The sequence below is a fragment of the Strix uralensis genome, chromosome 22, assembly GCF_047716275.1.
Source record: "Strix uralensis isolate ZFMK-TIS-50842 chromosome 22, bStrUra1, whole genome shotgun sequence".
Classification (NCBI taxonomy): domain Eukaryota; kingdom Metazoa; phylum Chordata; class Aves; order Strigiformes; family Strigidae; genus Strix; species Strix uralensis.
This window is the reverse complement of record NC_133993.1, coordinates 11,447,460-11,460,723: the sequence shown is the minus strand read 5'-3', so window position 1 is coordinate 11,460,723 and position 13,264 is coordinate 11,447,460. Positions and strand designations below refer to the sequence as shown.

General features: G+C 67.9%; 3 protein-coding genes across 5 annotated transcripts; 1 reads left to right on the top strand and 2 right to left on the bottom strand.

Annotated features, from left to right (window-relative positions):
* The first annotated feature begins 502 nt into the window (after window positions 1-502).
* PSMC3IP (PSMC3 interacting protein) lies at window positions 503-3,328 on the top strand. Of its 3 annotated transcripts, XM_074892315.1 has the most exons (8): window positions 1,095-1,240; window positions 1,318-1,424; window positions 1,501-1,590; window positions 1,659-1,770; window positions 1,902-2,047; window positions 2,510-2,563; window positions 2,786-2,845; window positions 2,916-3,328. In XM_074892315.1, the coding sequence occupies exons 1-8, from the start codon at window positions 1,207-1,209 to the stop codon at window positions 2,973-2,975; spliced, it is 663 nt and encodes a 220-aa protein (XP_074748416.1). In that variant the 5' UTR covers window positions 1,095-1,206; the 3' UTR covers window positions 2,976-3,328. The 3 variants fall into 3 exon arrangements, with proteins under 3 accessions (XP_074748414.1, XP_074748415.1, XP_074748416.1); XM_074892313.1 differs by lacking the exon at window positions 1,659-1,770 and having other exon boundaries at window positions 503-1,240; XM_074892314.1 differs by lacking the exons at window positions 1,659-1,770; window positions 2,786-2,845; window positions 2,916-3,328 and adding an exon at window positions 2,664-2,776 and having other exon boundaries at window positions 503-1,240.
* A 180-nt stretch (window positions 3,329-3,508) lies between these two features.
* MLX (MAX dimerization protein MLX) lies at window positions 3,509-8,025 on the bottom strand. The gene is made up of 8 exons (XM_074892316.1): window positions 7,597-8,025; window positions 7,339-7,375; window positions 7,152-7,241; window positions 6,702-6,808; window positions 6,355-6,454; window positions 5,999-6,098; window positions 5,402-5,603; window positions 3,509-4,961 (listed from the first exon to the last, which is right to left on the bottom strand). The coding sequence occupies exons 1-8, from the start codon at window positions 7,639-7,641 to the stop codon at window positions 4,905-4,907; spliced, it is 738 nt and encodes a 245-aa protein (XP_074748417.1). The 5' UTR covers window positions 7,642-8,025; the 3' UTR covers window positions 3,509-4,904.
* Window positions 8,026-8,161: 136 nt separating this feature from the next.
* On the bottom strand, window positions 8,162-13,176 carry COASY (Coenzyme A synthase). The gene is made up of 9 exons (XM_074892309.1): window positions 12,526-13,176; window positions 11,921-12,135; window positions 11,543-11,674; window positions 11,113-11,302; window positions 10,593-10,657; window positions 9,720-9,804; window positions 8,994-9,091; window positions 8,757-8,903; window positions 8,162-8,500 (listed from the first exon to the last, which is right to left on the bottom strand). Exons 1-9 carry the CDS (start codon window positions 13,145-13,147, stop codon window positions 8,444-8,446), a joined length of 1,611 nt encoding a protein of 536 aa, XP_074748410.1. The 5' UTR covers window positions 13,148-13,176; the 3' UTR covers window positions 8,162-8,443.
* Between the last annotated feature and the right edge of the window lie 88 nt (window positions 13,177-13,264).

Below are 13,264 nucleotides of genomic sequence, written 5' to 3'. Positions count from 1 at the left end.
CGGTCAGACCGACAGCACCGCCGAGGACAATCCTGGAGCCGCCCTCCCGGGGCTGAGGCGGAGCCGGGTGAACGGGATTGGTTTCCCCTCAGACTTCGTGTCTGGGACTTAATGCTGTTCTGTCTTTAAGACAACCGTTCCCCACTCCTAGATCGTGCACAGAATCCAAGTCTTCTCTCCCAGCAATACCCAGCTCCGGGCAGGGACAACCCCCGGCTCCTGCTGGGGACACGGCGGTGTGCGGCCGCGATGTTTGTCCCTGCTGTGACCGCTCAGCTCCAGCTCCCGAGTGACGCTGGTTTGTAAGAGACGTGTTGGCAATAAGACCCCTCCTGTGATGACGAGTCCCGCAAAGAACATCTACGTGTGGCAGCTGCTCTCGTGTCGCTTTCCTAAAATAACGGACTAACACTTTGCTCGAGCTCCCCCGCGCGCCTCCGGTGCCCATTGGCCGGGGACAGGGGCAAAGCCACGTCCCCCGGTGCTGGCTCCGGGGCTCTGGTTTTCCGGAGCAGGGCGAGGTGGGGCTGCCCTGCCCGGCCGGTTTGGCTCCGGCGCTGGGGCCGGCCCGCTGCTTCCCAGCTGCGTGTGCCGAGAGCCCGGCACGGGCTGGGAGCCACCGGCGGCCGAAGAGCTTCCGCCCGCTGTGGTCACGTAAAGAACCAGCAGCCGGCGGGCAGAGCCGCGGGGCACCGGCTGGCCCGAGCCCCCCGCCCCGGTGGCCCCTCGGTCGAAGCCACCGACCCTGGTTGTGCAGAAGAACGCACCGGTCAGGGAGACCCGCTCCGCTCCTTGGCTCGGTCCAAGCGCCGCAAAGCGTCGCTCGTGCCGCTGCTTGTGCCGGCCGTGGGGGGGCGGTCGCGAGGGGCGGCGGGTCGGTAACGGTTAACGAAGGCTCGGCGCTGGCCCCGCAGGGCCCGGCTGTCCCGGGGCGCGGCGGGCGGGGAATGGTGGCGGCTCCTTCCCACCCCCCCCCCGCGCCCAGCGCTCTCCGGCCGTCGCTTCGCCCCGCGGGCCCGGCCGGCACCGGGGAACGGGCGGAACCAGCCCCGCCTCCGGCTCCCGCGTCCCGCCCCTCGGCGCCGCCTCCCCCCGCTACTCGGAGGCCGCGTCCCTTACCTCCCTCTGATTGGCTGGGGCGGCGGCGTGCCGGAAGTGCGCCATCGCCGGTGGCCGGAAGCGGAGCGGGGCGAGCGCCGGCCGAGGATGAGCAAAGGCCGCGAGGGCCCCGCGGCGGGCGGTGAGCGGGTTCCGTCCCCCGCCGCTGCGGTCCCGGGGGACGGTGGCGGCCGCGGTGACCGGAGCGTTGTCCCGCAGGAGGCGCCGCCGCTGTCCTGTTGCGGTACCTGCGGGAGCAGAACCGGCCCTACAGCGCCCAGGACGCCTTCGGGAACCTGCAGCGGGAGCACGGGCTGGGCAAGGCGGTGAGCGGGGCCGGGGCCGGGGCCGGGGCCGGGGCCGGGGCGGGCCGGGGCGCGGCTGACGGCGCTCGTCCGGCAGGCCGTGGTGAAGGCGCTGGAGCAGCTGGCGCAGCAGGGCCGCGTCCGCGAGAAGGCCTACGGGAAGCAGAAGATCTACTTTGCCGACCAGGTGAGCCCCGGCCCCGGGCGCGGCCCCCGCCCGCCCCCCCCCGCCGCTGACCCACCGCCTCGCTGCAGGAGCAGCTCCCGGCCGCCAGTGATGCGGAGCTCCGCGGCCTGGACGGGGAGATCGCTGCCCTCGCCGCCAAGGTGCAGGCGCTGCAGCAGAGCTGCCGGCAGATGGAGGCGGGTGAGTGCGCCCTGCCCGCCCCGCCGGGCCCCCACGGCACCGGGAGCGGCTGCGCTGGCTGGGGGGGCCGTGGGCACGGGGGGCTGTCCCTGGGCTGTTGGCCCTGCCGGTGACCGGTACCTCCCTTCCAGAGCTGAAGGACCTGAGCAGCTCCATGACAACCCCCGAGATGGCCAGAGAGCTTGAGGAGTTGAGGAAGGACTGTGCCACTTACACAGAGAAACTGGAGAGGATGAAGTCTGCCACCAACCACGTCACTCCGGAAGAAAAAGAGAAGGTAAAGAGCTGCCAGGGGCTGAGCCCGGTCCAGGGCCGGGCCGACTGTACCAAACCACCCCGCCAGTTACCCGGTCCCAGTACGACTGATGCCGGCACAACAGAGGCAGGGGGTTGTGTGGGGCCTGAGCAGCGCCTGTGCACGAGCCTCGGCCGCGTGTGCCGCGGGGACAACGCTCGGGGTGTCTGTAGGAAACAGCCTGAGCTGCCATTTCCTTGCAAACCTTTGCTTCACGCAGTCACCCGCCACGCAGTGAATTCGTCTTTCCCTGTCTCGGGTGATCTGTTTCACAGGTTCACGTCCCCGCAGGGGCTTCGTGAGCCGCTCGTGTGTTAAATAATCCTCTGGCTGTAGCTGGGACGTCTGGTGGGGCCTTGGCACCAGGCACGTCCCGGCCCCGGGCTCCCAGCAGCTGCGGGGGGCGGCTGCTCGCTTTGTTCTCGCTTTGTCTTGCTTTCGCAGGTCTGCAGCGAGCAGAAGCTGTACTGCAAGGAGTGGCGGAGGAGGAAGCGAATGGTGAGGGTCGTGCCGTCGCGCGGGGAGGGAGCGGTGACAGCCCTGCGGGGACATGGGGCGACGCTGGCGCCCTGACGGGGACACGGGGTCTGCTGGGCAGCTTGGGGAGCAGCCCCCGTTCAAGCGGAGCTTCCTCCCGCTGCTGTGGGGCTGAGGAGACCTCGGGCCAACGCTGTAGCTGTGGAGGAGGGAGCGGCCCCCACAGCCCCCCTGTCTCGCCAGGCGACCGAGCTGCTGGAGGCCATCCTGGAGGGGTACCCCAAGAGCAAGAAGCAATTCTTCGTAAGTACCGCGGCGGCGGCTCTGCTGGGCCGGGGCGGCTGCGACACTGAGACACTCCGTGCCGGTGCAGGAGGAGGTGGGGATCGAGACGGACGAGGACCACAACGCCACGCTGCCGGCGGCTGTCTGAGGCGCCGAGGGAGCCCCGGGGAGCAGGAGCTGCTGCTGGAACTCGGCTGTTGGGTTGATTGTTCTCCTCTTTTTGCAGGGCTCGGGTTTGTCCTGCTTATTTGTATGTTTGTTTTAAAATACTTTGCAGCTGGGAGGGCGGTTGGAGGGGGCGACTCGGCACCGAGCCCCCTCCCTGGCAGAGGGAACGTTTCTTTCTTCCTGCCCGTCAGTGCCAGGAGCGGGCTGAGAAGGGAAGCGAGGGGACGAGGCCCGCGCTGGCTGCAGCGCTCGAGCTGTGGTTCAGCCACTTTCCGCCCTGGGACTGAGGGGTGCACGAGACTCCGACCCATTAAACAGCAGGTTTTTGGTTCAGTTCTGCATCGCTGTGGTGTTTCTCTGGTCAAAGGGGGACCCTGGGGGAGGCAAGAGCCAGGAGGGGCAACCTGAGCCAGGGCGGGTGCTCTGGGCTTCCAGAAACACCGAGTCCATCTCCGCCCCGCTCTAGGGGGAGGCTCCAGGAACTCAGCAACAGAAATAAAAGCAGAAAAATCATTAAAACATTCAGCAAAATTTATTTAATTACTTTTCACAATAGAAAAATATGTCGCTTTCACATGTGAGGTCTGTAAAACTCCACGTCCTCCTCCCAAGGCAGCTTCTGGCAGAGCAGCTCCCAGGGCTTTGTCTGTGCCCCACGTCCAGTGCAGAGCCCTCACCCCCCGCTCGCCCCTGAGAGGATTTTCTTCCTCCCAGAGCAACAGGTGAGACGCAGCTGGTGGGCGGGGAAAGGGCACCCAGATTTGAGGAAAAAATTTTGTATAAAAATCAACCACCCGAAGGGGGGCTCCGCTACGAAACACGGGTAGAAGCGGTCGCTTAAACATTCTCACGCTGCAGCATTCAAAGCCCTGGACCTGGAGCCGAGCGCTGCCTCGGTGACAGTGGAAAAACAAATAAATATCCACTGCCCGGAGCGGGAGCACGAACTGATGCCAGAACAAACCCTGCTGCCGCTGTCACCGCGCCGGGGGGCCCCCAGGACAGTCGCTGGGTGCGGTGAACAACCCTCGCTGGGGCAGCGGCTGTGCCGCCCAGCGCTGGGTGTTGGCCAGAGCCAGGACCCACTGGCGGCAGCGGGTGACGGGGGAAAGAGGGGCCCAGAGAGCGTCTGTCTGCAAAGCTGACACCGAGAACGCTGCAGGGTGAGTTCAGTGATTCAGAAACACAACAATCAGATCAAATCAAGACTGGTTACGTGTATGTGCGTGTATGTAGAAGTTCTAAGGGGGAGCAGCGGCAGCTGCTGAGCACCCGGCCTGGTCGCTGCGGCCCCATCGAACCCCGAAGGGGGAAGGAGCCAGAACAGACACTCGCTCCCTCCCCCGGGGACGGCGCCCGCAGCAGCACCGGGCAGGTTTTAGCTCCGCGCAGGGGAGGTCGCGGCTGCCTGAGCGAGCATTCCCGGGGCTCGTCCTTCTGCCAAAGCATCCACACACCCCCCCCAACCCCCCACGGGGAGGCATCAGAAAGCCGCGGTTATGGGAGAAGCCTATTCCGAGTCTGTTCTAACAGAAACCAACAGCTTTTAGTGTCTGTTCTTGTCTCATCCCCCTCCCCGGGAGCAGAGGGGTTAGAGATCTGCCCCGCGGCACAGAGGCAGGAGCAGAGGCAACCCCCCCCCGCCCGCCTGCCCTGAGCACTGGCACAAGATCTCTGCTCAATACACACGTTTCCCCCCTTTGCCAAGTCCCTACAAATATTTGGTAGTCTCAACTGAGGCTGTGCCCGTGGGGCAGAGGTGTCTGCACAGCCTCGTTTTGGTTTGGTAGTTAATACAATAAATAATTAATTCGAAGAAGCTCTAAAAACAGCCCCGAGGGAGACAGCCCAGCCCTTCCTGGCGCCCAGGCCCCCGGGCAGGAGGGGCCGCGGCGCCGCAGGGGAAGGCTCAGTAGAGTTGGCTCTTCAGTTGGTGCAGGACCCCCACCACGATGTCCCGCAGCGTCTGGGGCAGAGAGGGGACGCGACAGTCGCTCCGGCGGGGGAACAGCCCTGCCCCGGTGAGCGGCTCCCACCAGGGCCTGGGGCCGGTGCCACGGGCAGCGCTGCAGTCATGGCCCCACAGGCACTGCCCAGCCCACGGGAGACGTTCCCATCCCCCTTCCCGGGCCGCAGCAGCGCAGGGGCTCGGCCCTGCCCCAACCCCCCGCCTCCCTCAGGGGTTTAACTCCCAGAAAACCTCAAGGTGTCCCAAGGGTGAGATGGGGACGCAGCAGGACCCACCCTCTGAGCTCTGGCTCACCCTGGCCAGCTTTGAGCCTCATAACAGGCCGGCAGCTGGTTTGCAGGGGGAGAGGCTGGAGCTCGGGCACCATCTCGTGTCCGCCCAGGCCCCCGCCCTGCCCCAGGCCAGCACAAGGGCCCACGCGCGGCTCCCGCGCTCACCTGGGGCTTGCAGTGCTCCTCAATCCAGCTGAAGACGCACGCCGAGAGCTCCTGGAAACTCGTTACCGAGATGGAGGCGTTAAAGGACTGGAACAGGGAATCCATAATGCCTTGGAAAACATTGAACTTCATCTCGTCAGAGACCCGGTCCTTCCCCTCGTTCGGGTTGTCCTGATGAGCCTTCACAATCTGCTCGTAGTTCCTGCAACAAACCGAGCGCCCCGTGTGCGGCAGCAGAGCGAGGCCCCGCACCCCCGCGGGCAGCACTCGCTGCCTGCCCCCGGCCACTGAGACCCGCAGGGACGGGGAGGACCAAGAGTTTGCGGAAAATCCTGCAAGTAAATAAACACTGTGAAGCTGCAGCTGCTCCCGACACTGGGAGCAGATTAATTTTCTGACTCGGATCCACCTTCATGCTAAACTCCACCAACTGACCCGAGAGACCCACACGAAGGAGCCGCCAGAGGAGAAAGGACAAGAGGAGGCAGGGACGGGTTTGGCTGCCTGCGGGGCACTGGGTGCACCCAGGGAGCCTGGCAAGGACAGGGGGGAAAGGGCAGGAAGAAGAGGGCAGCACCCCGGCAGCTCTGCCCTTACACTTTCATGATCTTCAAGGCCATCACGTCTTTCCTGAGGGTAGAAACTTCCTCCTCTTGCTTCTTCTTTTCCTTGTGCAGGAACTGGATGTAGTCGATGGCTGAGCACAAAAACACAGAGTGAGGATTTGAGCGCGCACACGAGCCCCCGAGATCCCCGCAGAAGGTGCCTGAGCCTGGGCAGCGCCAGCTCCCGGCTGCCCTGACTCCTCGGGGGGGAGGGTGGGTGGAGGCGGCCAGCGCCTGGGCTCCCCCAGAGCAGCGTCACACCAGAAGGTCCCAGGTGCTGCATGGCTCTAGCGAAGCGTTTTGGGGGTTGACAGCACCCCCTTCCCTGTCCCCACCCTCAAGACTCACTTTTCTGGAGGACGATGGCCTTGCTCAGCTTCTGGGAGCCTATGCAGAAATCCTGCTGCTCACAGGTAGGAACGATGGCCTGCAAGTCATCGTAGCCTTTCTGCGGGGAAGCAGAGCCACAGCGCGTGTGTTTGGGGTTCAGCAGCGTGAGACTGGTTGTTTCAAAAGGCGTCAAATCCAGCTCCCAGCAGGCAGCAGCCAGAGCCAAGGTGGCTCCCGGCACATGCTGCATCTCGGGGGGGGGGGGAGATCCAGCAGCAAAACAAAGGGGAAGGTGCCGAAGCCGGCGGGGTGCTGGGTGCCGCAGGGCGCCGGGCTCCGACGGCACCCGCAGCCTCCGGCGTTACCTTGATGGCGTCTCGTCTCTTCTGCTCCGCCTGGGTGTGCGCCCGCCTGCGCCGGTCCTTGTACGACTCCTTGTAGGACTCCTGGTGGTAATCGCTGTCCTCGTCATCTGCGCCGACAGGACTTGCGTGAGGGGAAGAAGCCTGAGCGGTGAGCGCCCGAGGCACGGCTCGGGGTGCCGGCAGCCAGGCCCGGGACAGCCCCGGGGCAGCCAGCGCCGGCAGCCCGGGCCGAGGGGCCCTGCCAACCCCCTCCCTGTCCCTGGGGAGCCGCGCAGGGGGGAGGCGCCTGCAGCTCCCTCGGGAAGGCATCAAAACCCGACCCCAGACCCTGCTGGAAACCACCACGCCCTGACGCTGCTCCCCACCACCCTCCGCCGGCGGGGGGGCGGCCGCGCTCGGCGCAGCGGGGAGGGCGGAGGCGCCGGCAGGGCCGCGGCCGCGGGGTCGCACCTGTGTTGGGGACGGAAGAGGCGCTGGTGGAGCCGATGCTGTTGGCTCGCGACACGACGCTGCCTTTCCGCGCGTTCTCCACGAAAAGCGCTGCGAGAGGTGTCGCGGGGTCAGTGACGGGCCCGGGGCGCGTCCCCGCCGCGGCGGGATGGGGCACGGGGGTCCCCGGGCAGCCGCCGGCACCTACCCGAGTCCAGGCCATTGTCGCTGTAGGCGGCGTCCACCTTGCGCGGGGCCGGCGGGAGGAGAGACGTCAGACGGAGCCCCGGAGCCCCGGCCCCGCCTCCCCGGGAGCCCGGGCCGCCCCCGCGGCTCCCCCCGCCCCTCGAGCTCCGGTCCCCGCGGCTCAGCGACCCCTGACCCCGCCCCTCCCCCCTCCCCCCGGCGCGGCCCCGCCGCCGCTAGCCGGCCCGGTGCCGCTCCCGAGCCCGGCGAACGGACCCACCTTCCCCCACGAGTCCTCGGCCGCGGCGCCGGGCGGCTCCGCCATCTTCCGCCAGCCCCGGTCATGTGACCTGCCGCGGGGGCCGACGGGAAACGCAGTCCGCCCCGCGCCGCCAGGGGGCGCCGCCGTCACCGCGCTGACGTCAGCGTGACGCGGGGTCAGAGGTCACCGGGAGCGGCGGCTGCGTCCGGGCCAGGCCGCGCCCCGGGGGCTCCGTGCCGGGACATCGCGAACGAACGCCCCCCGAGCAGCGCGGAACAGAGACAGGGGCAGAAAATAAATGATCCCAGTTGACGTCTGCTGGCAGCCGGTTAACGGGAGAGGCGGAGGCTGCAGTCACCGTCTGGGAACAACAGCGAGGCCCAGCGAGAACGAGCTGCGGCCTCCAAATCTCAGGAGTAGTCCTGGACCATAAAGACCCCCCTGGACCCCGAGCCACGGGCGATGCCCTGCGGCAGGGGCAGGCAGGGCGGGGGACACCCGAGCCAGTGGCTGGGGGGGGTTCAGCCCCCTGCGGGGACAGGCTGGGGGCACAGGGGACAGTCCCAGCACTCGGACACGCACAGAGGGAGAAGCCTCTTTACTGTCACCCAGGGAGACCCTGGCACCAGCGCAGGCCCGGCCCGGGGAGCCGCTGCAGTGTCCCCCCTCTTGCCAGGGGACAGTGGGACCCCCGCAGCCCCTCCGCAGGGCTGGACGTGGTGGGGGGCTTCAGCCTCTGCGCTGCGCCCCGCCCCCCCGGCCCGGCCGACGGCACATGATGCCAGGACACGGCTCCTCGCCTCCCGCCCCGCCCGTGTGGGATCCGTGGGGTCGGGCCGTGACGGTGAAGGGGAGCGCGACCCCCTCACAGGCTGCACTTCTGGCTCAGGCGCTGCTGCAGGAGGTCCCAGGCCTTCTCCACCTGCCAGAGAACCCACGCGGGGCGGCACCTCAGAGCCCGCGGCCAGGCCAGGGACAAGGCGAGCGGCACCACGGCACGGGCATGAGCGCCACACCGGGGTCCCACGTTTCCTGTCCCCTCCCTGCTGCACTGACGCCCCCGGATCCAGCCCTCATGGCTGTGCCCAGGGGCAGCCTCGATGCCGACCATCGCGGTCGCCCGCCTCCCCTTGGCCACCCGAGACAGTCGCCAGCGCTGTGGCCAGCCCGGGGCTCACCTGCCTGCGGGTGACGTCCGGCTCCCAGAGCGTGCACAGCACCACCTGCGACTGCTGCACCCTTTGGCTGTTGGTCATCTGGCTCCGCAGCCGGCTGCAAGCAGCCTCCTCGCTCAGCCCGTCCCTGGCCACGACGCGCTGCACGGCCTGGCAGGACGAGAGGGGACCCTCAGGCGCTGGGGGGGGAGCTGAGACCCAGCCCCCGCAGCAAGCGCCGGGCCGAGGGGCATCGCCCACCTCCTCCTCGGGGATGACGGCCGTCCACACCTCATGGACCATGTCCTGCCAGCCAGCCTCCAGCAGCACGGCAGCGTCCAGCACGCACACGGCTTTTCCTAGGGGACACGGCCATTCCTCACCCCCTGGCAATCGCCAGACAGCGCGACAGCTCCTCGGGGTCCAACCCAGCCCGGCCGTGCACTCTCGTGGAGTTACACCTTCGTGCAGACTGGCAGCACAGACGCTTTACTGCTGAGCCAGAGAACCCAACATGGACGAGAGAGCAGCAGGCAGGGGCTGGGTTTGCTTAAAGGGCACACCCGGGACAGCAGGTCTGCTGGGCATGGCAAGCCACTGCCTTCAGCCAAATGCCTATCGAGCCACCAACAGCGTCTCCCAACAGCTGGAAAAATTTTGCTCCCGGGAGGAATAAACACCAGGCTCACTGCTGGAGCATACACCAAAAGTGAACTTGAAGTCACGTGGGAAAGAGAATGCAGCCTCCACCCTCCCTCCGCGCCTGAGGTCAACCTGTCCCAGCTGCCGGCCCAGCTGAGTGGAGGAGTTTGCTCAGAGACATGCTAGTGAAAACGCCCAGCAGAGAAGGGGGGGGTCTGAGCGTGGAAAATACTCACGGTGCTGCCAAGAGCAGCAGCTTCCCAGGGGCCCTGGGTCCTGGTGTGCTGCACAAGACCAGGCTCCCAACTCCCACCTCTGCGCTGCCAGGGGAGCCACCCCAGTTACCTTGGGCACCCGCCTCCCCGATCTGCTCCTTGACCATCCGGGCCATCTCGGGCCACACAATGTCCGTGAGACTCTTCAGCCGCTCCTAGGAGGGACCGTGACAGGATTTGGCTACTTGCCCTCAGAACCCCGGGGCAGCCAAACAAGGGGATGGCTGGTGGCAGCAGCAGTCACAGAGGGCACCCAGCACGGGGCACGGGCCCAGCCCATCGCTGGCTCGCTAAGCGAAGGAAAGGAAAGGAAATCTTCCACGCTGGCCAGGGGCTCCCACGCCTGCTACCGGCGTCAAGGCTCTTTTTTCCCTGTTATTTTCCTTCCTTGGCCAGGCACAGCACAACCTCTGTCTCTGCTGCAAGAGGCAGTTTGCAAAGACGCGCCTGCAGCACACGAGCTCCCCACGCAGCAGCACCCACGCGAGACCCGCGGAACCCCTCGAGCTGCCTTCACATGGGGCCTGGGTCAGCCTGCAGCAGCTCCGAGCGCTGGCCCGGCCAACAAAGCCGGGCACACAGGGTCAGGTTCGGCTGCCGCGTCACCGAGCCCGGCTGGGTACAAGCCCAAACCGCGCCAGGGTCAGAGAGCACCGGCTCCACGTACATCGGGGCTGCGGCTCTGCGCTGGGTGAAGGACAAGCGCGGGACAGAGGGGACGGGGACAGGGATGGGGAGGCAGCAGCAGCTGCTGGGGCGAGAGGAGCGTGGCCAGCACAGCCGCTGACTCGGCTACAGAGACGGGATCGCTGCGTCCTGCCCTGTCGGTACGCCACTGCCAGAACGGACGGTCAGGAAGGCGTCATCAGCTCAAAGGCCTCAGCACAGATGGAGGGCTCCCGCTCACGAGGTTAAATATTGACAGTCTCTGTGCTGCTCTTACCTGGTTTCCAAACACTTTGGCCCCAAGGACTTTCCTGTTAATTGTCCCATCTTCATTCAAGATTTCTGCAAGACAGAAGCAGAACAGGCTCGGGAGGAATGAACCCAACTCACCCCCTGCGGCAAGCCGAGGCCAGAGTGGCAGGATTTCAGCACGGTGCTCTTGAAGGGACCCAGAAAGGAGCTGCAGGACCTGACCTGGCAGCTCTTCTCCTTGCTCCAGAAGGGACAGGGAAGAGCTTTTCCTAGACAAAGGGCAGCCCGGTTTGGCCTTCCACACCGGCCAATTTACAGCGGCTCTGACACGGGACACGCAGGACAGGGGAAGCGGCGGTTTGTCACGCCCAGGCCCAACCGCCACTGAATCAACCACAGAGCCCCATCTGGGCGCTGCGGGGCCCAAAACCCACGGGAGGGAGGGGAGCGCAGGCCCAGATGGCTCCCTGGGACACTGGGATGATGGCACACCCCTCCCGCCTCTTCCTCTTCCCAGTCTTCCCCGCAGCCTTCGGTGGCTCTACCTGCCCCAAAGGTGGCCACCACCTGCTCGTAGGCAGGGCCACCAGGGACATAGACGGCATGGCCCAGCTTGTCAGCGTCGATGAGGAAGGCTCCCAGGTGCCCCAGGAGTTTGGCAATGGAGGTTTTCCCACTCCCGGTTCCTCCAGTCAGGCCGATCACGTACGGGCGCGAAGGCAAGGCAGGGTCTGGCTAAGGGCAGAAGGAAAGCTGTTGCCAGCAGACGGAGGACGCGGGCTCTGCTGGAGAAGGATCCCGACCACCCGCCCGGAGGCAGGTGAGAAAGGGCCTGGCCCTGCAGAGCAGGGGCCTGCTCCCGCCGGGGGCCAGTGCAGGCAGCAGGCAGGTGGTCCCCTGAAACTTGTCCCCCTGCACCCCTCCCAGACACGCCGCTCCCCTCGCAGCCCGTGGCTCTCCAGTCACCCCCCTCACCCGCGGGGGCCGCAGCAGCGTCCCCAGCAGCCTCTGCCGGAGGCTGGAGGAGCTGATCTTCTCCTCCTCGTTCTGATGGTGGTCGGGGTCCTTCATCAACAGGATCTCATGTAGAGCCAGCTCGGGGAGCCCCTGCCGAGAGAAGAGAGCCCCGAGGGCCATCAGCAGAGAGGGGAAGGGAGCCCAGAGCCGCCCGCCTGACCCCGACCCTCGGCTGCAGCTCAGCATGAAGCGCCCGTCTGCGGGGAGTCGGCAGACGCCTGCGCTGGCGTCCTGCCCTCGAGCCTGGGCGGCAGCTGCTCCCCGAGACCCGGTTTGCCCAGAGCCAGCGGCGGGCAGGGGCGGGAGGGGGAGGGCAGGCTCCTGCGTCCACATTACATTTTCACGTCTCTTCTTGTTGACGGCCTCCCCTCCCCTGCGGGTCTCCTCACTGACCACCAGGCACTGCAGGTCGGGGTCCGTGACCGAGGGGCCGTAGGGGTCAGCCAGAGGCACGATGTCGTAACGCAGCGAGGGCTTCACGTCCTCCAGGAACTCGCGCAGCTTTGCCGCTCGCAGCTCGTAGGGCTCGATCAGCTCCATCAGGACCTTGTCTGCTGGGCGCCAGGAGGGAGGAGAAGAGCGAGAGGGGCGGTTTAACAACGGGCAGCTCCCGGAGCGGTGGCAAGACGGGGAGACAGAGACAAAACCCGTCGGTGGCTGTGGGAGGCTGCCTCCTCCGGCCCCCCTCGCCTCCGCTGCACCCTCACTCTGTGCCTCGCTCGCGGGCACCGGCGGGTCCCCACCGTCCCCCTGCCCGGGCGCTGCAGGAGCACGGCTGCCGGGACCCCACGGGACCCCCAGGCCGCAGCCCCGGCCCCTCTCACCGCCCTGTCCCGGCCAGCCCCGGGCTGAGCCCTCGGCCGCGGACCGGCCGCCCCCGTCTCCCCCCCTTCACCCCCCGCCCGGTCCCCGCACGGTGCCGGCCGGCCCCCGGGACTCACGGCGGAGCAGGTCGCCGTCGGCCACCCCGGCCAGGAGCCGCCGCCGGGCCAGGAGGCAGCAGGCGCTGAGCAGGAGGCGGTGGGCGCCGTGGAGGCGGTCGAAGGTGCCGCCGACCGCCACGTCGGAGAAGTCGGGAAGCGCCGCGCCGGGGCCGCCCTCGGGGTCGTCCTCGTCCTCCTCCTCGGGGCCCCCCCCGGGCTCCGCGGGGCCGCCCAGCAGCAGCGCGGGCAGGCGCGGGGGGCAGCCGTAGGCGGCGGCGGCCAGGCGCTGCAGGCCGAGCTGCACCGGCCCCGGCGGCCCCGGCGCCTCGGCAGCGGCGGCGAGCAGGACGCGGGGCGGGCGGGCCAGGCGGCGGCCGGGGGCCAGCAGGACGCGCAGGTCCAGGCCCCGCTCGGCCGCCGCCGCCGCGTAGAGCGCGGCCAAGGCGCGGAGCAGCGCGGGGCAGGCGGGGGGCGCGGCGGGGCGCGGCTGGGGGGCGGCCAGCGACAGCCCCGGCTGCAGGTGCACGTAGAGCGGCCCCGCCACCACCCCCGCCGCCGCCGCCACCGCCGCCGCCGCCCGCCGCGGCAACGCGCCCAGCGGCGCCGTCAGCACCAGCAGCCCCGAGGCGAAGGGCGGCATGGCCCCGCCGGGAACCCCCGGGAGCCCCCGGAACCCCCCGGAACCCCCCCGGAACGCCCGGCCGCGGCGCCCGGCAGCGGGGGGAGGGAGGTCGCGGGGTGCCCCGGTGCGGGCGGA